Source organism: Camelus ferus, chromosome 7 (assembly GCF_009834535.1).
Source record: "Camelus ferus isolate YT-003-E chromosome 7, BCGSAC_Cfer_1.0, whole genome shotgun sequence".
In the NCBI taxonomy this organism is placed as follows: Eukaryota; Metazoa; Chordata; class Mammalia; order Artiodactyla; family Camelidae; genus Camelus; species Camelus ferus.
In genome coordinates this window covers 84,059,195-84,085,830 of record NC_045702.1, presented here as the reverse complement: position 1 = coordinate 84,085,830, position 26,636 = coordinate 84,059,195, and the positions used below count along the sequence as shown (strand labels likewise).

Genomic DNA, 26,636 nt, shown 5'->3' with positions numbered 1-26,636 from the left:
GTGACTCGAGGTCCATCCACCACTGTGGTGTCTGGGACGGTGGACCTGGCTCCAGGATGGGCCTACCCTGAACCATGCCCATGCACTATCCAGAGGAACTGGATTCTTTCCTCCATAGGCCAGGACCAGCAGCAGTTGTGAGGCACAATTGCAAAGACACACCTGAGATTTATAAACAATGAAAAGTCAGAAGGACTCTCAGTGGCATCAACGGCTGCCAAAAGAGCTGCCTTCCTGGCTCAAATGAGGTGCCAGCCCTCCTTACAAAAGTGAGGAGAGGACTACAAACCACCCCCACCCACCATGGGAAAGATAGAGCCAAAGGTGTCATACTTTTTTTTTTTTTGAGAGGAAAGCTTTTGTTTGGTTACAAGGAGGTAACCGAACACCTGTCCTCCCAGACCAGCAGGACACAATGTGGCCCATTAGGGTGCCCTTCACCTGCTCCCTTCTGATGGGGAGGACGTGCTCCCCAGAAGAGCAGAATTCCCCCTTGTGATCTTTGCAGCCCCTTTGCTGCTGGTCAACATTCACCCTCTGCAGCATGGAACATTATCCAGGAGAGGACATGTGCTGGATGTCTCAGTCTGCTAGGGCCACTGTGATAAAGTAAGGCAGACAGGGAGCTTAAACAACAGAAATGTGTTCTCTCTCCGTTGTGGAGGCCAGATGTCTGAGATCCAGATGTGTATATGTGGGGTGTGGGGGCAAGAACGCTTCTTCCAAAAGTGCTGGCGAAGATCTCTTCCTGGCCCCTCTCCTGACTTCCGGCACTTCCTTGGCTGGTGGCGGTGGCACCACACCTGTCTTCATGCCCTTCTCCCTGTGTGTGTGTCTGTCTGTTTCCAATGCCCCCTTTGGATAAGGACACCAGTCATACTGGATTAGGACCCACCCTACTCCGGCCTGGCTTCATCGTCTTAATTACATCTTCAACAACCTCTTTTCCAAATAAGGGCATGTTCGGAGCTGCAGGGGGTCAGGACTCCAGCACATGAATTCTGGGGGAGCACAGTGCAACCCACAACACACACTGACAGTATGGGGTGTGTGCCCTGGGCTGTCTCTCAGACAACTGCCCCATTATCCTTGCCTGCACACTGCTCATTTGAGACCTTCTCCTTTTAACCCAGCAAACAGGATGAGAAAAGAAGAATATATTAGCAGCACATGCCCACACTGTTGACAGTAACACCCCCTCCCACCCTCCGGAGTTACGAGGCAGAAGTTCCCACAGATCGCTCCAAGCTCTGGCACGTCCTGTCTCGGGCAATACAGCAATCTCTCCAAACCTCTGCCTTTTCTTCAACAAAGCAAGAGTGATAAACCTTTTTTCCGGGATGCCATGAGGAATGAAAAGGATGATGGACATGACAAGGACCCATGAAAAGCACCGCCCGGCCCTGGATGCTTTGTCAAGAGGAGCATGTGTGGCAGCAAGCAAAGGGCATGGTGCCCAGGCCTGAACCTCTTTCCAGCAACCCTGACAGACATCATCGCAGGCTCCTTAGGAAGCAGTTGATACAGAGCCTGCCTGTTACACTTGCTGGGCGAGGGAAGAGAGTGCTACTGATTTATGAACTTTGCACCCAGATCGCTTGATCATACTTCTTTCATTCTTCTGTAGCTCGACCCATTTAGCTTTCCATTCATAAAAGCATAAGGATATATCCAGTCATCTGTCAATGGACATTTAGGTTGTTTCCATGTCGGCTATTGTAAATAGTGCTGCTATGAACATTGGGCTGCATGTATCATTTTGAATTAAAGTTCCCACCAAATATATGCCCAGCAGTGGGATTGCTGGATCATATGGTAAGTCTATTTTTAGACTTTTGAGAACTCTCCATACTGTCTTCCATAAAAGCTACACCAGATGACTGGATAAAGAAATTGTGGTATATTCATACAATGAACTACTACTCAGCCATAAAAAGAATAAAATAATGCCATTTGCAGCAACATAGATGGACCTGGAGAGTGTCATTCTAAGTGAAGTAAGCCAGAAACAGAAAGAAAAATACCGTACGATATCACTTGTATGTGGAATCCTAAAGAAAAAAAAAAAAAGACAAGTGAACTCATTTATAAAGCAGAAACAGACTCATAGACATAGAAAACAAACTTATAGTTACCAGAGAGTGGAAGGGGGTGGGAAGAGATAAATTGGAAGTTCAAGATTTGCAGATACTAACTGCTGTGTATAAAATAAGCAACAAGTTTCTACTGTCTAGCACAGGGAACTATATTCAATATCTTGTAGTCAGCTATAATTAAAAAGAATATAAAAACAAATATATGTATGTATATGTATGACCGAACTATTATGCTGTACACCAGACTTTGACACAACATTGTAAACTGACTACATTCCAATAAAAAAGAAATCATTAGGATATAAAAACACACCACACAAAAGAATCTACTGTTGACACTCAGTACTTGAAAGATCCTGCAGACTTCGCTACCATCTGGGGACCGGCAGAAAATTAAATGATAGAAGACAGGCGCTTTGCCAAGTCCAACACAAATGAAGGGGAGGCAGGCCATCTTCCTGGTCCAGTCACTGCCCTCCCAGGGCTGCCAGTTCTAAGAGGGGTGGGAGACAAATGACCAGATGACCAGATAGAGTGGTGGGTTTTAGGGGGAGTAGGGACTGGGATGAGGAAGCAATTGGCTGGGGCGGGGCAGAGCCCGGAAGGCTTCACAGAGGAGGTGCCCTGGGAGGGGAGACCATTCCCCACCAGGAGGAGGGACCCAATGGCCACCAAATATTTGCTGATATGAAGTATTGGGGACGTGGAAGGGAGGTGCTCCTGGCCTAGGGAAAGACTGTGAGGCATTATCTCTACAACTATCAGAGCTGATGTGTGACTACTTCGGATGTTTTACAAAAATGGCAACTTCATTATGGCTTAACCAAAATTGTTTCCAGAAAGATGTGAAACACCTCAAATTCTAATCCTTGTGCTCATGTAATAGTAGATGGTGCAGTGGTCCTCATCCCTAGGGCCCCTGCATCCCATGGAGTACCTCCTGCAGGGGGCTAGCTTCCTGCTCTTTGTGACTTGGTGGGCCCTCCAGTTCCCAGTCCACCCATACTGGGGTCCACTCATATGAGAAAGGGCATGGGATAATGGAGAGGGCAGGGGTTCTTCTGTGAGTCCTCATGACTCTCCAAGCCTCCAGGAGCCAGCTGCTTCCTACCTGAGACGTGTAAAGGAGGACAGAGGCACCAATCCCCGGGAGCCATTGTGAGCAAACACCAAAGGAGATAATGCAGGTGAAGGCCGGCACAAAGCCCCTTTCCTTAGAGTGAGTGAGTGTAAGCAGTAGGTCCCCTACTTGCCCCATGGCCACGGTCCCTACATTTGTCCTGCTGGAAGAAAACACCTCCCCATCACTTGGGTTTCCAGCTTCCTCTTAGCGCGAACTTCAGCGCCCCTTCTTTTATCTCCTACCCGATCTCTGCATCAACAGCTTCACACCCGCTTCCTTAGACACTTCACTCCAAGACTCTAACCAGGCTCCTTCGGCACCCGGGTGGCCCTGGCCACATGCCCTGGGGCCCGGAACACTGGCTCGGGGCTCTGCTTGTCCGACCTTACCACTGCTCCCAGACCCCTGCACTCGCACACACGGTTTGTAGGAACCAGGGCAGGACTTGCCTACAGCCCACCGAGTGGAGGGTCTCACGTTCGGAGGGGCTAGGGGGACGGATACGCCTCTTTCCTGCCCCCGGGGTCCTTGGGCATGGCTTCACCTTGCAAGGCCCAGTCTAACGGTCCACAGACAAGCCTGGGCTCCGCTTTGGGTTCCTTTAGAATAAAGAAGCTTGCTTTTATTTGGAGGGCACACATTTGACAGGGTAAGCCCTTCCCCCAGGGAAAGAGAAACAGCGCAGAATCTCAGCATTTTTCAACTCCAAGAGGAGGCACTGTGGGCTGCACGGCGCACCACGGGGGGAAACTGAGGCTGGGAGGGGCCAGGTGGGCGCCTAAGGTCACGCGGGCCCTCTGGCGGCTGGGGGCGCGGGTTGCGGGGTTGAGGTGCAGGCCGGGGCGCGAGCGTGGGCCTTGCGCGCCCAGGCCCGCGGCTCCGAGCTCGGCTGTCGCAGCGCAGTCACCGGAGGACCGCGGCCGGGGCGCGGGCGGCGCCAGTGCGCAGGCGCGGCAGGCGGGAGGGGACGCGCTCGGGGCGCGCGCGCGGGGCAGCCGGCGCCCCAGCTCGGCCCGCCGCGCCCCGGCGCCTCGCCGCCCGCCCGCCCGCCCGGCGCCCCGGCCGGCGAGGGGCGCGCCTGCTGCATGGCGCTGGGATGGCGGGGGCGCCGCGCGGCGGAGGCGGCGGCGGAAGCGGAGGCGGCGAGGGCGAGTCTGGGGGCGCCGAGCGGGCGGCGGGGCCGGGCGGCCGGCGCGGGCTGCGGGCGTGCGACGACGAGTTCGCGTGCCCCGAGCTGGAGGCGCTGTTCCGTGGCTACACGCTGCGGCTGGAGCAGGCGGCCACGCTGAAGGCGCTGGCGGTGCTCAGCCTGCTGGCGGGCGCGCTGGCCCTGGCCGAGCTGCTGGGCGCGCCGGGCCCCGCGCCCGGCCTGGCCAAGGGCTCGCACCCCGTGCACTGCGTGCTGTTCCTGGCGCTGCTCGTGGTCACCAACGTCCGCTCGCTGCAGGTGCCCCAGCTGCAGCAGGTCGGCCAGCTCGCGCTGCTCTTCAGCCTCACCTTCGCACTGCTCTGCTGTCCCTTCGCGCTCGGCGGCCCCGCCGGGGCTCACGCCGGGGCGGCAGCGGTGCCGGCAGCAGCCGACCAGGGCGTCTGGCAGCTCCTTTTGGTCACCTTCGTGTCCTATGCCCTGCTGCCCGTGCGCAGCCTGCTGGCCATCGGCTTCGGGGTCGTGGTGGCCGCCTCTCACTTGCTGGTCACGGCTACCTTGGTCCCCGCCAAGCGCCCACGCCTCTGGAGGACGGTAAGTGCCGCCGCGCGCCCCCGAGCGGGTCTGGGACACACCTGCCCGGGAGGGACTGGGAACGCTGGGAGAAGGGCACACATCTGCCGGTTGGGCAGGTAGGGAAACTGAGACCCCGAATTGGAACGGGGACGTTCAAGGTCACTCAGAGAACTGGGGACACCTTGGGGGCTGGCACCCTGGGGCCAGACTCTTTTCCGAGTTACAGTCCACAAAGCGCCCCTGCATGTAGAGTGTAGAGACCGGAGACTAGCGTGGGGAAGGCAAGCATTGGCCCAAGGTCAGGCAGCTGATTAGCGGCCAAGTCGGCCGGGAGCTCGGGTCGCTGCTCTCTGGCTGCACCCATCCCCGCAGGAGGGACGAAAAGTAGGCGCGGGGAGCTGGCCCCAAACAGGCAGGGTTCCTGCTGGCTGTGCGCACAGCCGCGGGCTCCTCTCCCGTGCGCCTGGAGCGCGAGCAGGGCTCGCAGAGTCGCCTTCCCAGCCCTGCGGCCACGCGGGATGTGGGGGTGGGGGGCAAGGTCTTTGGCCCCCTCCAGCTGCTCTGGCGCCGAGTGTGGCCCTATCTGGGGTCCAGAGGGACAGGGTTTGCCAAGGCTGTACAGGGCTCTGGTCCCTGCCGCCTGCTCTGCTGCAGCCAGACCCAGGCTCGCAGCGCCTGAACTTTGTCACTGTCTTGGGCTGGGCGGGCAAGACCGTAGCGAGGACGCCCATGTGGTGCTTGCTGCTGGCTCCTTGTCCCAGCCCAAGAACCCCAGAGGTCTGAGGCAGATGTCTTTCCGTGTGGGGTTTTTGGATCTTCTCTGTGCAGCCCAGCCCATCCCACCTGGGCTTGGAGAGCCCTGAGGGAGGGTTTTGTTCCTGCCTCTGGCTGCATTTTGGCAGGAGAGTGGTGGGAATCTGATGGTGTGGGGGAGCCCATCTACGGAGAGAATGGCAGCAGATGGAGGAGATGAGGAGATGGGGTGGGGGGAGCTGGACAGAGCAAGATTTGGGAAGAACAACTGCGGGGGATGATGGGAGTCAGACAGCTGGGGCCTGGGCCCCACCAAGGGCCCACCACCCAAGGACCAAAGGAGGTGCTCCCAGACAGTGATGCCCAGGGTGCACACGGTGAGGGGCCATGGGACACACAGGATAGACACTGGTGGACCTACATTTCAGGATCCAGAGAGGCCAGTGTGGGCGGAGGGCTGGGAGGGCAGGAGGAGGGAGTATGTGGAGTGGAGCTGGTGGAGAGGGACTGGGCAGGTTGGGGGAAGGGAGGAACAGAAGTAAGGTGAAGGCTGGCGACCCAGAGGAGGCAGAGACAAAGGCAGAAGAAAGGGAGAAGGGTCCGAGGGCTGGGTGCTCCCTGGGAGGGGCGGATGGGCAGGGAGGGGGAAGAGAAGGGGGAGTGGGTTCAGTTCTGGACTGTTCTCCAGCAGGCCTCCTGTCTTGCATCCTATGGGCATCGAGTGGGGCTGTTTGACCTTCTCAAGAGGCACTCCTGTACCTCCCCTGCCGCAACCCTCCCTTGTGTTGTGTGTTTGGCCCCTCCAGCAAGGATAACTCCCCTACTAGGACCAGAAGCGGGGCCCAGAGGCCAGGTCAGCTTCAGTAGGGGAGGAGGCCTGAGCTGGGCAGGCCTGGGCTGGGGTCTTTGAGTTCTGTGCACCAGGGGTTCATACAGCTGCTTCAGTGAAGGGCTGTACTGTTGTCTTCTCCTTTTTAAATAAGTGATGGTCTACATAGCCTGTAGTCATTCCTTTTAGAGAATTGACAAGATTGAGAGGGAGAGAGGGAGGGTCTGTAAAGGTGCAGGGGCACTAAGAGCCCTACCCCCTACCCCTTCCCCAGGAGAAGATGGGCTCCTGTGTTCTAGGGAGGAAGGGAGCCCATCTGAGGAGCATGGATCCTTAGGGAGCAGACATCTGGGTTTCACTGCTGCTGGCTGTGACTGCCTGGCAATGCAGACCCGCCTCAAGTTTCCCCACCTGTCTAAAGAGCATGGAAGCTCCCCTGGAGGGCTGCGTGAAATGTCTGTACTGGAAAATCACATATTCGAAGTCTTGTGCCACTTCTAAATTGCTTCGGCTTCTTTTGAATGTTCATATTTTAAGCCCACAAGTCCGTACAGGTGGTGGTGATACTGACAGATAGATGGAGATGGATACCGAGAGACATATGGTGATCAGACTGTGTGTTGCCCCTGGGATTCTCCCTTCCAATTTGGAAATTCTGGGAGTCTGTGAAATCCGCCTTTAGTGAGCTGAGACTTGGGACTTGAGGCTGGTGGAGGAGGTGGCACCCACGTTTACGAAGCACATTTGTTGCTTCTCACGCTTCGCCGCCTGCCATCCTGCAGCGCACACACCTGCTGACAGCGCCGCTCCCTCAGGATGGAATTCAATTCAGAGCAGGCAGAAGCCCTGCAGGGGACAGGGTAGAGGCCCAAAAGAGGCTGAAGAAGGGCTGGATGGGCGAGGCAGTCTGTGCTGGGGGGTTGTCTTTGCTGCATATATGCAGTGTGTCATATGCTTGCTGGAGAAAGTGTGCTCAGTTCATGTGTGGGCTCCCAGGGCCTCTGTCCCTCTGCAGGGAGGCTCTGGGGTTTCCTGCAGCCATCCTGCGCTGCTCTGGTGTGCAGGGCTCTGGGGACGCAGCCGTGTGCTTTGGGGCTCTGTAGAGTCCAGGCCAGCCCAGATGATGGGAGGACAGGGAGGACTGGGTACCTGACTGCACAGCTGAAATTCGGGGGGCTGGTGCTCCACCCTTTCCTGAGAGGCTGTGCTCCCTGCTGCTTTCAAAACTCCAGAGCAGAAGGAGTTCAGGGGAAATGGCCTGATTTCCACCTGGCCTGGCACAGAGGAGGAGCTGCATAAATACTGACAAGACTGAGTCCCCTCTCCCAGCCCCTTGCTTTCAGGGCCCCCTGGTTATACCTCAGCTGAACACAGTTACTGACTTTTATTTAACTGAGCGACTTGTGAGAACTGAAGGCACATTATTCAAGAACACCAAAGGCCTGCTCAGAGCCAGCAGCTGTGGCCAGGCTGGAGAGCGTGGTGAAGGGGGTGGGGTCCGGGGTGGGGTGGTGAGGGTCAGTGTAACAGGCTGTGGGTCCTGGGGCTTCGAGAAGGGGAGTGGGAGATGCCAGACTTGTGGATTGCTGACTTACAGAGCCTTGAGGGGCGAGGCTTGGGGAGGAGGTGACTGTGTTAGGGATGGGGCAGGGGAGTGGTGGGGAAGTTGAGTCAGGCGAGTGCTTGCAAACGTCACTGCAGGGGAGTGATGGTGGGGGAGGAGGGGTATCTCTAAAGAAGGGCAGCTGGCTCGGTGTGCCTGCCCCACCCCTGGTGCCCTGCCCCCAGGTGCCCGCCCCCTCGGCGCCCAGCCCCCTCAGGTGCCTCTTGCCAGCGCAGAGCCTCCTCCCTATGTCTCCTCCCTTGCTGGCTTCTCGGCCAGGGTCAGTCAAGATTGGTGTATTTTTTCAGAGGGCAGATAGTGAAGGACCACTACCGTGTGCAGTTTGCAGCACAGCTTGGTTGCCTGTCAGTGTAAAAGGAATGTGTTTAGTGCCCGACGAGTTCTGAACCACAGAAAGGGTAACGGAAAACAAACCATGGCTGTCCCCAGGGACGTGGGAGCTGACCAGAATTCCCCCATGGCCCTCCAATTTGGTCTGAGTTCTTGATGAGACCTCAAATGCTGGCGGGTAGAGCAATTAACCTCCCTCCAGAATCACCAGTAACCCTGGGCCCACACGTGTGGCTGCCCACAGGCGTGGACCCCTGCCTCCTGCCCCTACCCGCAGGGTCTCCTCCTTCAAGTCAGGCCTCTGGGGATTCTGTCAGGACCTGTGCAACTCCCTCAGCCCAGCCCCTCCTTAGGCTGAGCCCCTCACCCTGCTGGCCCCCTTCCCCACTGGCTGGCCCTCTGCCCCTCCCCCTCCGTGGCCTCTGCTGCCCTGCCCCACAGCTGACCCCTCACCCTGGTGTGGCCCTTTTCTTCGACTGGGCGCTTTCCCAGGCAGGGCCCCTCCCCTGCTGCCCCTCCTCCCGCGTCCTGACTCCTCCCCCTCACTGATACCTCCCTCTCCCTCCTCTGCCCCATGGGTCCTGTCACTTGTTTGCCCACCTGCTTGTGTGTCCACCTGCCTGGCTGACCCAGTGCTGCCCTGGCCGGGGCAGGAGCAGGGAGGGAGACAGGTAGATCCTCCTGGTGTAAGCTTGTCCTCGGCTGGACGCTCTTCTTCCAGGCCTTTCGTCGCGGGGCAGAGCTCAGCCCCCACAGCCCCTGCTCTTACTGCCCCCGGCTTCCCATCCCACTGTCCATTACAGCCCGGCTGCTCTCTGAGCCTCAGGCGGAGTCCGGTGCGTCCTCCAGGCCTCCTGGTACACATCCAGTGGGCAGCCCACCTGATTCCCCAGAACCTACACCCCCAGCCCCCTTGTCTGATGATGGGTGGTTCCCTCCCTGCATCCTGGTCCATTTCCATCACAGCTCGGGTCCTCCCAACAGGGCAGCCAGCTCTAACTTGAAGAAGCTCTCAGAACTGTTCCCGCCAGGGCAGCAGGAATTAGGGTGATGAGTTCAAGTACAGAGTAACTCTATCAGGGTCCAGCTTCTCCTCTGCTTTCTGGGAGCACAGCCGCCTCTGACGGATGAATGGGCCTTGGTGCTCACGCGGCAGCCCTGTGGGGCCCGTGGTACTGTGTGCCCAGCTTGGGGGTTGTCGGATGTTGTACTGTGGACAAGGAGAATGACTGGCGGTATGTGGGACCTGGCCCTTCAGCCATCCCTTCTGCTTGACCTCTCTTCCTGGGCACTGTCCTCCTGGCACCCTTCTCGGCACTGCCTGTAAATCCAGGTGAGACTGCACTCCTGGGAGGGTGTCTCCCACCTCTGCACCGGCAGCCTCGTGCGCATCTGAGCCAGGCATCTGCTCTGAGACATGCTGCCCCTGCTGGGAGAACTTGGTTGTGAGCATGGGGCTGGGGGCTCACCGAGAGCCTAGTGCTGGCGTGATGTGCTGGAGGGATGGCCTTCTCTGAGACTGGTTAATGTGTTTTTCTTGGTGCCTTTTGCCTGATTTCCTTATGGGAGAAACACTCTTGTCAAGAGAACGCATTGCCCTCCTGAATCAACCCTGGCCAAAGGGATCTGACACGCGCGCTCTTTGAACTTGTTTTGCGAGGTGGCTGCTTTCCCAAACCCACGTGCCCTGCTGCAGGGATGCGAAACTCAGGGAGCACATTTGGGGAGTCACTGGTTTAGCCTACGGATTTGGAAATCTCTCTGGCACTTTATTTTAAAGCAGATCTTTACTTGCAGATACCACGCTCTCTCCTGGACACTCACCTTGTCCCCGGGGGACCCTATGCAATGAGACCCATTTCTACAATCCAGTTTGTTCAAGGGTCAGGGATGGGTAGTGAGGTGAGAGCCTCTTTGTGGCTGGAGTTGGCGTCCAGGTGTCTAAAGGTGAACGGAGGTGGGGAAACACTGTACGTGCTGTGGATGGGCGGGTGGGGAATGCCGGGCACGGGGTTCTGCGGCTGGCTGGCTTGGAGTGGGTGCTGCGCCCCAGCGGGTGGGGTGAGCCAGGCCCCAACACCAGGACGTCCCCTTGATGAAGGTGCTGAGGGTTACACAGCACCGTGCCCGGGCATCTGCCCCTACCTAGGTGTGGCGACCACAGCCCGTTGGTCCTCATCCTCAGGGCTTGCAAATGCAATGGCAGGAGCTCAAAAGAGCCCATTAGAATCTTTTTAAAAAATACCCTGTTTTTATTTTATTTTTATTATGGAGAATTCAAACACACACAAGAGCAGAGGGACCTGCTCTTGGGTACAAGCCCTCGGCTCCAACAGTTATCAGCATTCTGCTCTTTTTTCTAAAGATGCTGATCCTAAAACACTTTCATTAATTCGAAAACGGAGAGCTAACAAGTAATTATGTTAATTTAACAACACACTTGTGAGCGATGTTGAAAAGCCAGCTCCACTTTAAAAAAATGACAGGAGCACCACCCAGCCTGCTGTGACCGCGCAGAGGTGGGAAACGCGTGGGTCCCAGTCTGAGCGCCTGCGGGGAGGAGGTAAGAGGGACCCAGTGGGTCTTAGGGCCTGGCCCACGGCCCAAAGGCACAGAGGCTTTGCAAGGTGGGGTGTGGAGGGTGGGGGTGCGATGATGGACCAAATGGATGTGCCCAGTGAGGTGCGGGACAGTTTCAGGTTGGCGGCAGTTGCTTTCTTGTCTTGTGGCCACACTGCCCTCTGTGACAGTGAGAAGGACGTCTTCGGAGCCAGACCCTTATGTCTACACACTTGCACTCCTCTGCAGGAAAGGCTGTGTGCCCTGTGCTGGGGACAGTCTGGATGGCGACAGATTGAAAATGGAACAAGTTCAGCAAAGAAGTTGGAGTAATAAAAGGGGATCTTGGCATTGTGGAGGGGGGGTCAGGAGGCTGCCGAGTGAAAGGAGGAAACCCTTGCAGGCAGAGGCAGTAGTGAGAGGGAGCAGTGCCAAGGGGACAGCGTGGTCTCCCCCGAGCTGAGGCTGCGGCGTTTGCATGTGTGTGCATGCACGCATGTGTGCCCCGCGCCCTGCACACGGGGTGTGAGCAGTGACCACAGGGAGTATGAGAGCAGTGACCGTGGGTGCGGGTGCCGTGAGCATGGAGGTGTGAGAGCAGGGATCGGGGGTGCGGGTGCCGTGAGCACGGAGGTGTGAGAGCAGTGACCGTGGGTGCGGGTGCCGTGAGCATGGAGGTGTGAGAGCAGGGATCGGGGGTGCGGGTGCCGTGAGCACGGAGGTGTGAGAGCAGTGACTGTGGGTGTGGGTGCCGTAGGCATGGAGGTGTGAGAGCAGGGATCGGGGGTGTAGGTGCAGTGATGGGGGTTTGGGTGCATTGATCATGGGGGATGTGGGGGATGCTGTTCCCATCGTCTGCTGATACTTGAACTGGTTTCTCAATTGCCATGAACTTAGAAAAATTTTTCTTTGGTGTGTGTCATTTCGTCTTATGAAGGACCCCTCTGAGGACACCAGGGGCTCTCTAGGAGAACATACTTGCCTGTTTAACTACCCAGCTTGAAATCCTAAGTGTTTGCCCTTCCTTCCTGAGGAGCTGTGGGGGAGGGGAGGGGGGTCTCCCTGCATCCCCTGGAGGTGGGGCGGGGTCCACTAGTTGGTCCAGGTCTGACCCCAGGCCTGCTTAGCTTCTTAAGTTTTCATATGCTTGGGGCTGACCAAGTGCCCTGCGGAGGAGCCTTTGGGGGAAGCCCAGCAGAATTCCACTGGGGGACAGAGGGTAGGGGGGGCGCTCACATGTGCTTCAGCATCAGAGGGGTGCTTGACTCTGTCTCTGAGTCCCTCCTGTTCTGAGATGGCCCTTTCCCACTGGAGGAAAGAAGGGAGCTCCAGGGGCTGGGGTCTCAGGGGCAAGGCTCGGGCCCTGTGTCTACCCTGGACTTGGTCACCTTTCTGGGAGGGGGATCTTTGGCCAGGTGAGATTATGCCCCACCCACCTGAGCCCCGTGGAATTAAAGCTAGCATGGGGTCATCTCCTTTAGGGAAAGGGTGCAATGCATTGCACACTCCCAGGTCCACATGGGGACCAGGGCCCTGAGCAGCCCCTTGGCTGAGGCCATTAGAGCCCTGTGGAAAGCAGCCCCAGGCAGGGTTTGGTCCTGCTGGTCACCCATCACAACTTTAGGGGCCCCTGTGCCAGCCCTGGCCTGGCCTTGGAGCCCAGAAGCTCATGGTCAGGCTCTGGAGGATGGGGTTTCTTCAGGATTGCAGCCTGGCCAGACCGAAGAGGTGTCCATTTGGCCTGTGTCCAGTGCTGGGGGTCCCCCAGGAGTAGGGGGCACTTGGAGATCCCCACCTGAGAGGAGGCCCACTGAATGGCTCTGGGATGTGGTACAAGTCTTTCCCAGGCCAAGTGACAGTTTCCCACTTGGGAACTCAGGTACCCGGGCACAGTCCCCGTGTGGGCTGACTGTGGCCCATAGTGGGCCCAGGCGCTCCCTCAGAAGAAATCTCTGGCTCACCTGGGCTGGGAGAGACGAGCGCTGCTCTCGATCCTGACCCCCACCCTGCCCTGGGCCCTGGCTGCGGGCGATTCTGCCTGGGCTGGCTTCTAACTCACCTGGCCCAGGTCCTAGGCACTATCCTGGAGCCTTCATGGAGAGCCCGCGTGTTGACCTACTGCTGTTTCTTTCCCGTGCTGAGTAGTGAGTGATGCACGTGTCACTGTGGGTGCTCCGGGAGTGCAGCCTCTCCTGAGGAGGGCTTGGGATCCCATCACTGCTCCAAGTGTGGCAGGTGATGCCTGCAGATGCTGCCTCCCCCGCCCCACTCCCAATCCTGCAGCCTGTGGTCACCCCCATCTTTGAGCAGCTCATGGTGACCCCAGGCCTGTCTACCCTGTCGTTTCTGCACAGCCCGTGCTAAGCCATGTGGCCTGCCAGGCCATGAGTTCAGAGGGCTTCGTGGGGAGAATTAAAATCCTGAACCCTGGGGAAAACCTCTGGGGTGCCTGGTTTGGATCAGTAGATGCGCTGGGCATGTGAGGAAGCTCCAGTCTGGGAAGACGCAGGGGAACACCCAGTCCCAATGGGTAGCATCAAGGTGAGAGAGCCCTGGGGGCTCCCAGGGTGGGGTGAGAGGTGGTTGGCAGACGTCCCCACCCAGTCTTCCTGAAGTGTCCCCTCCCCTCGGTGATCCTGTCTCGGGAATCCCTTTGGTTCTCCTGGGGTGGGGGGCAGCTCTCAGCTCCCGGGGGTGGGTGGTTTTCCTCCTGGATGAAGGGTCTGCAGGTGGTCGGAAGGTGGAGTGGAGGGGAAATATGTGCTTTGTTTGTGAGGTTAGCTCTCAGATTTCCTAACTGCCGTTAACTAGTTATCCTCGCGCCAAGCAGGACAGGTTTGCAGCTAATAGAGATGGGGAGGTGAGTTATGGGGAAACAGGCAGAGCTGCTTCCCCCTGAGTGGGGTTCTGGAGGCTGCAAGGAGCCCGTGAGGGATGCTGCTGGCGGCAGGGCAGTGGGGACACGGGGAACGCCTCCTTTGGGTGGCAGTGAGGGAGACACCACTTGGGAAGGGCGCTGACCACACACATGGCAGGTGTGTGTGTGTGTGTGTGTGTGTGTGTGTGTGTGTGTGTGTGTGTATGTATGTGTGTGTGGGACCCAGGACCCTGGCACATAAGGACCAACTGGTCAGTCATCTCGACAAACCAACACACTGGCTCTTTTATGCCCCCCAGGGACTCCTCATTCATGTTTGTAATCTAACCCCGAAGATGAGAGAAAGGAAGCTAAGATGATGAGAAAACCTCAGCAGGGGTTGTCTGTTTCTCTCCATGATAGTTTTCTCGTAAGGGCCTCTGACTTCACAGCCTGTGGTTGTCCAGTGAGTTAATAGCCAGCTGGGCCCGGCTGGTTGAGAAGCCATGTCACTGCAGACATCAGGACACGTTGCCTCTTCTGTGCCTTTATTGTTCGTGGTAAAGCTGGAGTCCCTCCCTACTGCTCATCTGGTGACGGATCTGACAGTTGGGACACAGTCTTATCAGCTCTCATCTGAGGCGGCCTGGAGAGAGGTTGGGGAGTGCAGGCAGCAGCGCCACTGTCAGCCTCAGAGTCTTCCCTCCGCCCCTTTCCAGCAGTGTGACCAGGCTGGGCTTCCTCACCACCCGTGCACCCTCAGTTATTCATTCAACCAACACCAGGGCACCTGCTACAGCACGAGAGGCTCTCTTCCAGTCTCCCAGGTCCATCACTGGACCTGACAGGCTGCGGCCCCTCTTGAGGGGCAGACAGGCAGGGAAGGTGATAAGTGAGTTAAGGATATAATGTATTGGAAGACAGAAACTGCTAAAAACAACAAAAAGAGATTTGCAAATACTAACAACTATATATAAGGTAGATAAAAAGCAAATTTCTTCTGCAGGGCACAGAAAACTGTATTCAGTATTTTGTAATAACCTATAATGAAAAAATATGAAAAGGAATATATGTATGTGTATGTATGACTGAAACGTTATGCTGTATGCCAGAAATTGACACATTGTAACTGACTATACTTCAATTTTTAAAAATACAAAAAGAATAAGGAGAAAGAACTGGAACTGGCTGGCAGGAGAAGCTTTAAAGTACAGGTGGGAGTGTGTGCATTTTTTGACACGGTGGTCAGATAAGCTGGTGAGAAGGTGACAGTTGAGTGGTGCTCCTAGAGGTCGCGGGGGTGAGCGGGTGCCATATTGGGGAAAGGGTTCCTGCCCAGAGGCCCCAAGCAGAGGAGGCCAGGCCGGGGAACACAAGGAGCGTAGGATGTAGGGGCATCAGGGCTAGGCCACAGAGGCCTCTGGGCCCAGGGGGACTCCGGGCCAGGAGGCTAAGGCAGAGGACAGAGCCATCTGACCTTGGCTGCTCAGTTCAGGAGATCCTGGGAGAACAGGGGAGGCACTGTCAGCAGCCAGGCAGCAGCTGGCCCTGGGGGTGGCCAGGTGCCCCATCTGTTGAGTGGGGGCTGGTAGGATTTGCTCATGGTGGAGATGAGTCCATGGCCTGTGCATTTTCCAGGGGCCTGGTCAGCAGAAGTGGGAGAGGCTGCGGGGTGAGTGTTGGGGGTGACCAGGGGTTCCACCAGGGCCTGTCCCATGGTGGGTTGAGCAGACCCCCAGCTGGAGACATGCATGGGCTGGGGAGGGGCGCAGCTGGCTGAGCCAAGCGGAAAGCATTGATTTGGGGTCTTTGACACAGGGATGGAGTTCCAAGTTGAGCGTGGATGAGACACCAGGAGGGGTGATGTTTGGGGTGGAGAGGGGTGCAGGTGTGAGGCTGGGGAAGGGGCTCAGGGCAGGGGAGCTGGTGGTCCTGAGCAGGGTGGGCTGGGCTCAGGATGTGAAGGTGGCCCTGACCTGGTCACAGATTGCCCAGAGCAGCCACGGAAGGGAAAGTAGGCTGGGGTAGTGCCAAGGCCAGGGGCAGGGTCGGGGAGGGTGAGTCTTTTCTAGGAGTTCTGCTGGAAAGGGGAGGAAAATGGGCAGGTCTGGGAAAGGAAGAGGAGTCAAGAGAACGGTCTCATTTTCAAGGGAAAGAAATAATCATACATCGGCTGCTGAGGGTAAACATAGAGAGTGGCAGGTCCCAGCTTCAGGGGAGAGGGGAGCCCTGCTGGCGAAGGAGCGGGACTGGCTGGGATGGCTATAGGGAGGTCCTCGAGGGAGGAAGGGCAAACGACGATGACTTCCTTGCGGCTGGAGTAGCACTGGGCACGCGGATGTGCGCTCGTGGGAGACGGCTCCGTAGGGTGTGTCCTTTGCCGGTGCCAGGCACGTGCATGGAGCTGGCTTTGACCAGCTTGGAATTTCCAGAGTGTGAGAAAGGCATGCGGCTGTCCTGTTGGGCCATGGAGTTTCAGCTGGAAAAGGAAGCCTTCAAAGGGTGGGGAAGGTGCAGGATTGGGGTCCAGGCAGGGCCCAGGCCTCCAGGGAAGCGTGGGTTGCAAGGAGGTCCTTGGGGGCCTTGTATGCTGAGGCCAGGTGTGTGTGGGGGAGGTACCCCGAGGCCAGGAGTGCAGGGCAGGTACAGGGAGGCCAGTATGTGGGGCTCCTGGCTGTGTACTGCCCTCTGCAGCTGGGGCCCCTGAACTTCCTCAGTGACCCCATGTCTGTAGAGTGGGGTTGCCGGGCGGGGGTGGTGAGAACTTGTCACTTCCAGGAGGCCCTGTGGCCACATGCTCAGCCTCCACCCCAACACACACCCTCCCCCGAGCTCAGAACCCTCTCAACCTGTTTCCCCCATCACCTCTCCCGCTGCCAGTGTGAACCAGCACCCTCTCCGGGTCACACCTGCCGGCTGGTGGCCTCTAGGCAGCTTTCTTTCTGCGTTGTCATCCTTGTCACTTATTACTAATTAGGTAGCCAATCGTGAAACCTCCCCGTGCCCTGTGGGTTGTCCCTGCCCACGTGCCCATCACTGTGGCTCCTGATTGCGGGTAGGCGGTGAATGAAGGAGGGAGGCAGGGAGGCAGGTGTGCAGGCAGCTTTGCTGTCGTGTGGGTGGCCTCTTCATCTGCCTTCCTGGGGGAAGGTCAGCGGGGTGCCTGGAAGCACCCTGGGTGTACGAATGTGAATGCAGAGCACCAGGCAGGGGAGGAACCATCCCCCCACCAACCCCTGGATCTCTGCTCCTGTCTCACCCTACTCACCAGACTTGCCCTATGGGGCGGGCCTGGGGCTACTCTCCATGTGAGCAGCTCAGACGGTGTTGATGGGGCAGCCAGGTACTCAGTGAGCACCCAGCGGGGCCTCGGTCTCCCTGGGGGAGCACATAGCCGGAGTAAAGGGAAGGTGTGATGAAGGTGGGTATAAAGGAGGTGACAAGGTGGGACTCCCGGTGACCCAGCCTGCTGCTACTCTGCTATTGATTTTTCCCAAACTGTCCAGCCTCTACTGGCCCTTCTGCCTCCCAACCCATGTCTCACCTCTCTGCCCAGACCTTAGTGGGGACCCCTACCTCCCCTTGTTTCTGCCACAAGCCAGCTGAGGCCTTGCTTTCTGGAAAAGCCATGTCTGCCAGGCCCAAAAGGATGGCCTGTGGCATCGTGCACCCTGTGCTGAGCCGACCCTGGGCGCTGGCCCCTCAGTTGGACTCCTTGTCCTCTATCTGACTGTGTCCCCCACCTGACAGTGACAGCTGGGCTCCACCGCAGGGGTCTGCGGGAGCTGTGGGGGCGCCGGGCTGGGAGGGCATCTCAGGAGAGGTTACTGCTGCATCCAGGGAGGGTGTCCTGTGTGTTGTATGTTGTGTGTGTTCAAAGCCTTAAGCTGAGGCTGGGAGGGGCCGTGACGATGCCACGAGTGATGAACGGTCTACTGGGAGAGAAGCACGTTTTGTGCAGAGACTCACTATTGTTTGAATTTTTAGAAATGCGTCTACTGCTGTGCCTGTGGGTGTTTTAAACACTCTCAGTGCACATTTAAATACTGACTTTACCAAACTGCAGTTTATTGTTTCATAGATGCCAGTCTCCCTGTCGCCACCAGACAAGTGCCTTCATAAACAGATCGGCATGAGCTGATCCCAAAATACAGCAGATGGTCCTTTGGACGCAGAAAACATGCCTGATGCAGGGGCTCAGCACAGCTCCCCTAGGTGCAGCCAGTGCTGGCCACGCGTGCCTGGCCAGAGGCTGGTGCTGGCACCAAAAGAGCATCGGTGTTCCAGCCCTGCATCCGATTCAAGCACAGATGTCCCAGCTGGGGGGACAGTCAGACCTGGGGATGTTCAGGGTCACGGTGAAGGTGATCAGGGTCACTTGGAGATGTCCTGGGTCACATGGAGATGGTCAGGTCTTATGGAGATGTCCAGGGTCACAGGGAGACGTCCAGGTCACATGGAGATGTTCAGTCACATGGAGATGATCAAGTCACAATGAGATCTTAAGGGTGACAGTGAGCACCGTTTTTATAGGACTTTGGTCCACTCTCCTGTCCCCTCAGAATGGCCGTCCCTCGACCTGGGTGGCAGAGGTAGGATTCATGAGGCGATCTGCGGCAGAATATTTTTGCGTATTTGCATATTTGTGAGACTGTGTGTGATGTAGGGGTGTGCACATCCTCTCTGGCAGGTGTGTGTGAGATGGAGCAGCCCCGGCTGAGCTTTCTGGGGACTCACCCCCTGCTGGGGGGTTTAGGGAGATGACCATTGTGAGCTGCAATCCTGCAGATTCGAGTCCCTCGGCCTCACTGCCTGTCACCTCCTGTGAACAGCTCTCACGTCTCTAGGTGGTCGTCACTGCCGACTGCCACCTCCTGGGTCTCTTCTCTCCTCGTCCCGCCGCTCACCCTGTTAAGGCCGCCTTGCCCATCGCTGCCTGGACTCTGCCCAAGGACTACTGTGTCTGTCCTGTGTCATCGGGTGTGGCTGACAGTCCTGGGTGGGGCGTGCTTCCGGTTAATCCACGAGGAGCAGTGTCCTTTGGAACCTGCAGGAAATGCTGGAGTTTAATCAGGCACGAAATCATCCATTTTTGCAGCAGCTGAGAGGCAGCGGTTTTGTGCAGTGGTTGTAAACACCGCAGCCCCACCGGGAGGTGGGTGGGGGTTCTCTCTCTCTCTCTGTTAGCGGCCTGGGGGCCCCGGGGGGATGTGCTGGGTCTCCCAGCCCACGAGAGGCACTCCTTTCTTTTGGCCATAAGAGGTAGGGACAGACCAGCTGCGGAGGACCAGTGGGGAAGTGGGGTCTGATCCTCCCCCAGGCCTGCCACTCTGTGCAGTGCGACCAGGGGCGAGTGGGTCCTCTGTCCATGTAAAGTCCCCCAAGCTCGGTCCTGGGAGGTCTGGACTGGACTGGAGTTGAGGCAAGTGGAAGCAGGAAGCAGTAAATGCTGCTGTCCTCAGACCCGCATCTTCACTCACGCATCCTTTCCTGGTCGAGCAAGTCCCAGCCTCTGAGTCTGGGTCTCGGCCGCCCTGGAGTGGGTCCTTCTCAGCCGTGCCCGTCTCTCGCTTGTCCATCGACGTGGCCTGAGAACCCAGGGGCACTGGGAGAGGCTCTGGACACATTTTTACCTTCATGCATATATCACAGGGGTTCACTTCATACCCAAATGCCGTTCTTTCTTTCTCTCTTTTTTTTTAATCAACCCTCCTTCACAGCGTCTCTCCAGACGTAGCCTTTGTGGAAATAATCACTCTGTCTTCATGTTTACTTTCTAGGTGTAATTCCGAGGGCTGTGGGAACAAAGTGCCACTAACTGGGTGGCTTACACAGTTGACGCTGACTTTTCACAGTTCTGGAGGCTGGTTTCTCCTGAGGCCTCTCTCCTTGGTGTGGAGACGGCCGTCTTCTCTCTGGGTCCTCACGGTCGTCCCTCTGTGCCTGTCTGCGTTGTAATCCTCTTTTATAAGGACACCAGTCGTGTCGGACCAGGGCCCACCCTCATGGCCTCATTTTAACTTGATTACATCCTAAAAGACCCTCTCTCCAAATACAGGCACACTCTGATAGATTGGGAGTCGGAACTTCATATGAATTTTGGGGGCACAGCCCTTGAGCCTTGCAGATTATTCTATTACGTGACAAGCTCGTAGCCCCTGCACAGGGTGAGGGGGTGAGGTTGCTTCCCTGGCCCTTGGCCACGTGAAACCAAGCGGCTTTGCACTGTGGGTCTGGCTGGCGTGGTTCTATCATGGGCTGGTTGTCGGGGGACTCCTAGGAGCCTCTGCGCAGTGGGGACCCCTGCGCCCAGCACTCTGCGTTGTTCTCTCCCCTCCAGCTCGGCGCCAACGCCCTGCTCTTCCTCTGTGTGAACATGTACGGGGTCTTTGTGAGGATCCTGGCTGAGCGCTCCCAGAGGAAGGCCTTCCTGCAGGCCCGGAACTGCATTGAGGACCGGCTGAGGCTGGAGGATGAGAATGAGAAGCAGGTCAGTGCGCGGGGGGTCTCTCGCGGGGGTTCGTGGGGAGCACGGGGGGCGGGGAGCATGGAGCCGGCGCAGCCTTCTCCCCGCAGGGCACTGGGAGTGGGGCCAGCCTGGCCTGCCTGGGAGTTGGGTGGGGACCTCAGGCCCCCGTTGGCCCCCCTGCCTCTGTGGGCCAGCCCCTTGGTGGTTTGGAGGAGACAGGACAGCAGGGGCACCCTGGAAAGGGAGGCGGAAGAACCGTCACCCTCCGTCATCCCTGGGTTTTCCCTGTTGGTGACTCGAAGTGCGGGTGGTGGAGGAGACACACTCAGGTGGAGGGAGAGGAGAGCTGGGGAGCCGGCACTGAGGGTTTGGTGCCTCTGGGAGGGGCTGACCTGCTAGGAAGAGACAGTCACCTGGGCAGCCCTACACCTGCAGCTTGGCTTGAGGCCGCAGGGCACCCCACCGGCTGGTGCAGAGCACTGTCCCCTCCAATCTAAAGGGCACAGGCTTGGAGGGAGCCAGGCTGGGTTCCTCCCACTCCCGGCTACTGTCAGCAGCATGTCCCGGGCTCACCATTCTCTCAGCAGTATTTCCTCATCCACTGTCCTGGGGCCCAGGAGGATGGTCCGAGAGCCCTGGGTGAGGTTTTTAACCCATAGAACCCGGAATCCTGTGCTTTACCGGAGTGCTGATGGTGGAGGCTTGTTTTCCTGTGGTGGAGGGACAGAATCAGTTTATAAGAGATGCTATTTTTACTGTAAATACAAGGCATTAAGTACTGACCATACCTTTAAAAAAATGCACACATACATTTCCATTTATAGGTATTACCATGATACCTAGGGTTTACAGTAACAGCCGGATATCATTTAGAAATAGATGGCATATGTGTGTATTTAGATCATGTGTGTGGGTCTGTGGGTGGCTTTATTGGGGGGGGGGATATGTGTCTGGGTGGATAGGTGCTCACATTTCATGTGCACGTGTGCAGGTGTGTGTTGTGTGGCACATGCATGTGGGGATGTGTGCGTTTGTATGTCTGTACACGTGTGTATGCTTGTGGACATGTGGGGTAAATGTACATGTGTATGTGTGTGTGTATGTCTCTGTGTGTGTGCACATGTGTGGATATGAATTCATGTGGACTGTGTGTGTCTGTCTCTGCGTACGTGTATGCATGTGTGTATGCTGTGGGGGGTGTGCATATGTGCGTGCGTGTGTGGGTGTGTATGGATAAGTGTGCACGCACACATGTGCATGCGTGTGACGAGCACGTCTTCTGGGGCTGTGCCCTGAGCATTTTCCCAGACCGGCACCATCAGCAGGGGGGATGGGGGGGACTCCGGTGCTCAGAGGTGCTTGAACTTGCTGTCCTTACCTTCATCACCTCTGCGAGATCCCAGAAGTGGCTCTTCAGGGTCCTCGCCCCTTAAATACATCACCTGAAGTACTGGACAAATCAATCTTAGGGCTGTGCTTGTGTGTTTCTGAATCTTCCTTTGCTTTCCTGCTATTTTCCCTCCTCTCCATCTCCTTTCAAGTCTCTTCCTTTCCCACTTCCTCTGATTTTGTCTGTTTCCATTTCTTTTCTTTGGCTGCCACTCCTACAGACTACATAGCTTCCAGCCTTAAAATAATTTGAATGCTTGGTGCGCCCTCTGTCATCCGGGGTGGGTCCCATCTGTCGATGCCAGTGGTGATGGCGGGGATGCTGGCTGTGACGCGGCCACCATCGCGTGCCTGCAGGCAGAGGCTCTGCAAGCACGAGCCTCTCTCCCCTTGAGCCCGCGTCCCTGCCCTGGGAATACAGCGGCCAAGCAAGCACTCGTGCTCTCACGGAGCAGCTGCAAGCCCAGCGTTGGCTGCCATACGTGTGTCATTTCACGCGCAGCTCGCGAGCAAGGGCTCATCTTCTCAGCCCCGCAGCCGAGGGAGCCCAGACTTATGGAGGCTTAGGACACATGCCTGAGTTCTAATCACAGACCTGATCTTAAGGAGGAAATGTGCAAAATGGGAAATGTCAGCCAATCCCACCAACCCAGCTGAATGCTCTGGGTTTTCAAGTTTTCATCTTTAGACACGTTCTTTTCCCACATCATTGTCGTTTTGATGTAGACGTAGATTTATTTTTAATTTCTGATTTATTTTTAATTTCTGATTTGTTTGTTTATTATTGAAGTACAGTCAATTACAATGTGTCGATTTCTGGTGTACAGCACAGTGTCCCAGTCATGCATATGCATACATATATTCGTTTTCATATTCTTTTTCATTAAAGGTTATTACAAGATACTGAATATAGTTCCATGTGCTATGCAGAAGAACATTTTTTCAATCTGTTTTTACACATAGTGCCTAACATTTGCAAATCTCAAACTCCCAAATTTATCCTTTTCTAACCTCCTTCCCCCCAGTAACCATAAGATTGTTTACTAAGTCTGCGAGTCTGTTTCTGTCTTGTAGATGAGTTCATTAGTGTCCTCTTTTCTTCTTCGTCTTTTTTTATAGATTCTGCATATGGGTGATATGTGGTATTTTTCTTTCTCTTTCTGGCTTACTTCACTTTTTGCTCTTTGTTCTGTTCTTTTTCTTTTTGGGGTTCAAAATTTTTCTTTTGTAATATCTTGGTTACTTTTCGGTTCCTTTGACCGCATTGTATGTTTTTGATTTGTGGTTACCTTGTTTTTCAGGTGTATTAACTCATTACTATATCTGTTTGCTTTAAACTGATAGCCCTATAACATATCTTAAAAAGAATGAAAAAAAGAAAAGAAATCTATATTTTCTTGTTCCCCTCTCCCAGCTTTAAGGATTTTGATGTCCTCTTTTACATTTTCATGTTTATTCTGTTGTTATTCATTGTAGTTATCACCTTTCCAATCATGGCTTTCCCCTTTCTGTAGCATCCTGCGTCTTTTCTATTTAGAGTAGACCTGTCAATATTTCTTTCAGCATAGGTTTAGTATTGCTGAATTCTTTTACTTTTTGCTTGTCTGTGAAATTCCTCATCTCTCCTTCTGCTCTAAAGGATAACCTTGCTGGATAGAGCATCCTAGGGTGAAGCTTTTCTCATTCATGCCACTCCCTTCTGGCCTGCAGTGTTTGTGTAGGGAAATCAGCTGAGAGCCTTATGGGGGTTCCCTTGTAACTCACTCTTTGTTTTTCTCTTGCTGCCTATAGAATCATTCCTTTATCTTTAACCCTGGCCGTCTTAATTAAATTAATATGTCTTGGTGTAGGTCTATTTGGGTTCTTCTTGTTGGGGACCCTCTGGGCTTCCTGTACTTGGATATCTGATTCCCTCTTTAGGTTTGGGAAGTTCTCAGTCATGATTTCTTCAAATACCTTTTCGATCCCCTTTGCCTTTCTTCTCCTTCTGGGACCCCTATTATGCATAGGTTGGGGTGCTTTAAATTACCCCACAGGTCCCTTGTATTGCTTTCATTAGTTTTCACTTGCTTTTGTCTGTTGTTCTGATCGGGTGACTTCTGTTATCCTGTCTTCTAAGTCACTTATCTGTTCCTCTGCGTTATCTAGTCTGCTTTTGACTGATTTTAGCTTGGCCTTATCTCAGCCATTGAGTTTTCTGTTTTTAATTGGCTCTCCATTATAGTTTTTATTTCCTTTTAATAGTATTCTGCATTTTTATCTATAGTCCCTCTCACTTCCCTCAGTGCTCTGATCACTCTCTTTTTGAAGTCATGATCTAGCAGACTGTTGAGTCTCTTTCACTGATTGTTCTTTGAGGGGATTTCTCTTGCTCTTTTAATTGGGAGTGGTTCCTCTGCTTCTTCACTTGACTTCTGTCTCTCTCACTGTGGCTTATGGGGTATCAGTTATCTACTGTGGTCCTGAAGGGCCGTTTTTGTGTGTTCTGTTTTGTTTTTAAAGAGGATGCATTCCTGTGTAGAATGTGCGCCTCTACTAATTTTGTTGCAAAGTCTGTTTTTAGTACGTATGTTTGCCACGTCTTTCTTCCACCTGTGTTGCCTGTTATCCCTTTGACTGGGGCTGTGGCTGGTGTTGTGATCAGAGCCTGCCCTGGATGTTGAGTAGGGCCTCCTTTTTGTTCTGTGTTTGTCACAGCCCTGACAGGGGCCGGATCTGTTCCCCTTTTGTTGGAAGTGAGGCTTCCAGACCCATTTCTGAGCTGCGGTGTGTGGTAGGCAGGGTGGGAGCACTTCAAATACTCTGCTGATTCTGCCCTTGTCCCTGCTTTAGCCACAGGAATGTCAGTGCTCTGCCCTGGTGTCCCCCAGGTTCTTCGCCCTCAGAGCTGCCAGTGCAGACCCACCAACTTCTGGGTCGCACACCTGGACTGTGGTGCACTATTGGGGTAGCGCCATCCCTGGTGCCCAGTGCGGCTCCTGCACTTGCCCTTGCTGTGTGAACTCTGCTCGTTCACCTTAGAGGCCTGCACTGGTAGAACCCCAGCCCTGTGGTGATTATGTGGTCGTGCCACCAAGTCAGAGCTGTCCCCAGTGCCACATCCGTGCATGGTAGGCAGGCCCACTGAAGGGCCCCACCAGCCCTCGCCCCCACTGTGTGCCAGAACTCTGCACCTTGCTTGTTTGTCTTGGAGTCGTGGGTCCACAAAGGCACCCACGGACCCAAACAGTCCCCTCTGCCTCGGGCTGTAAACAACTCTCAGTCCCGCCTATGAAGTTGTGGGGCCCCTGGGTACAGATTCGGGCTTGAACCCCACCTTTACCTGGGAGCTGAACCTCTCCTCCCGAGAACACTCCAGTGATGGTACCACAGGCATGTGGAGACAAAGGCTACGGCCCAGCTGCGTTGCGCCCCTACCCGCAGTGCACACCAGCAGTGTTCCTTTTTTCCTTCTTTTTTTGAGGGGGGGGTGAGGGGCCCAGGCTATCTTGTTCTGTATACACACCCAGCCACGGCGTACAGCACGCTGGATCCAGCCCCTCAGGCTGTCTCTGCCCACTTAGCCCCAGCCCTCCGCTGGGCTCGGGCGGCCGGTCCCACTCCCCCCGTGCCGGCTCACTTCTAGGGCTGGGGATTGCAGGGATCCGGGGATCGCAGGGATCCTCTGTGCCGGTTTCTCTCAGTTCTGTCGGCCAAGAGGCTGCTGTGCACTCCTCTGAACCTCGGAAGGTCCCCCTTCATCCCCACTGACCTCTCTTTTGGAGTGGGGGTCGTCCCAGCGTAAGAGCACTGTTCCTCCTTTGCTGCTCCCTCCCCGAGGGACAGGTCCCACACTAATTTCCTTTTTTCTTCTGCTTTTTTTTTTCTCCTCCTACCAGCTACGTGAGGAATTTTGTCTTTTGAAGAAGGTGATATCTTGTCAAAGTTCGGCAGGTGTTCTGAGTGGATGGGTGGGTCCGTGGATGTCTCTCTTGGTGTGTTCGTGGGAGAGAGCGAGCTCAGAGCATCCTTCTACTCCGCCATCTTGGCCGTTCCTCCTTCCCTTTTGTCTCTCAGTATTTGTTTTATATGATTAGGTGCTTCTATATTGGGTGCGTGTGTTAATGAGTGTAATATCCTCTTCTTGTATTCCTCCTTTGGTCATTATATAAAGTCCTTTGTCTTTCTTTATGGCCTTTGTTCTAAAGTCTGTTTTGTCTGATATGAGTACTCCTACCCCTACTTTCTTGTCATTTCTATTTGCATGAAAAATCTTTTTCAATCCTGACACTTTCAATCTATGTATGTCCTTCACCCCAAAGTGGGTGTCTTATAGGCAGCATATTGTAGGCTCTTGTTTTATTAGCCAATCTGCCACTCTGTGTCTTTTGATTGGAGCATATAATCCATTGACATTTATGGCAATTATTGATAGATGTGTGTTTACTGCCATTTTAAACTTTGTTTTCTGGTTGATTTTGTATTTCTTCTCTGTTCCTTTCTTTTTCCTTTTGTTCTTTCTTTTGTGGGTGATGATTTTCTTTTGTATTAGCTTGATTTCTTTCCCTTTTTTATTTGCTTTTTTTGTGACTCTATTGTATGCTTTTGATTTGTGGTTACCCGTTTTTCAAGTATGTTAACCCATTGCTATATCTATTTGCTTTAGACTGGTAAGCATATAGTCTCAAACACATCCTAGAAAGAAAGAAAAAAAATTTACATTTTCTTGCTCTCCTCTCTCACATTTTATGATTTTGATTGTCCTCTTTTACATCTTCACGTTTATTCCCTTGCTGTTCATTTTAGTTATCATATTTCTAATTGCGGTTTTCTCTTTTCTACAGATTCCTGCTTTTCTGTTTGGAGAAAAACTTACTATATTTCTTTTAGGATAGGTTTAGCATT

At 55.0% G+C, this 26,636-nt stretch overlaps 1 protein-coding gene across 1 annotated transcript in view; it reads left to right on the top strand.

The window, feature by feature from the left end:
- Window positions 1-3,981: 3,981 nt before the first annotated feature.
- The window catches only part of ADCY1 (adenylate cyclase 1), a 105,179-nt gene continuing 82,524 nt past the window's right edge, over window positions 3,982-26,636 (top strand). The window contains 2 exon segments of the mRNA XM_032484354.1: window positions 3,982-4,960; window positions 20,235-20,384. Of these exon segments, the coding sequence (XP_032340245.1) occupies window positions 4,316-4,960; window positions 20,235-20,384 (795 nt within the window). The 5' untranslated portion in view covers window positions 3,982-4,315.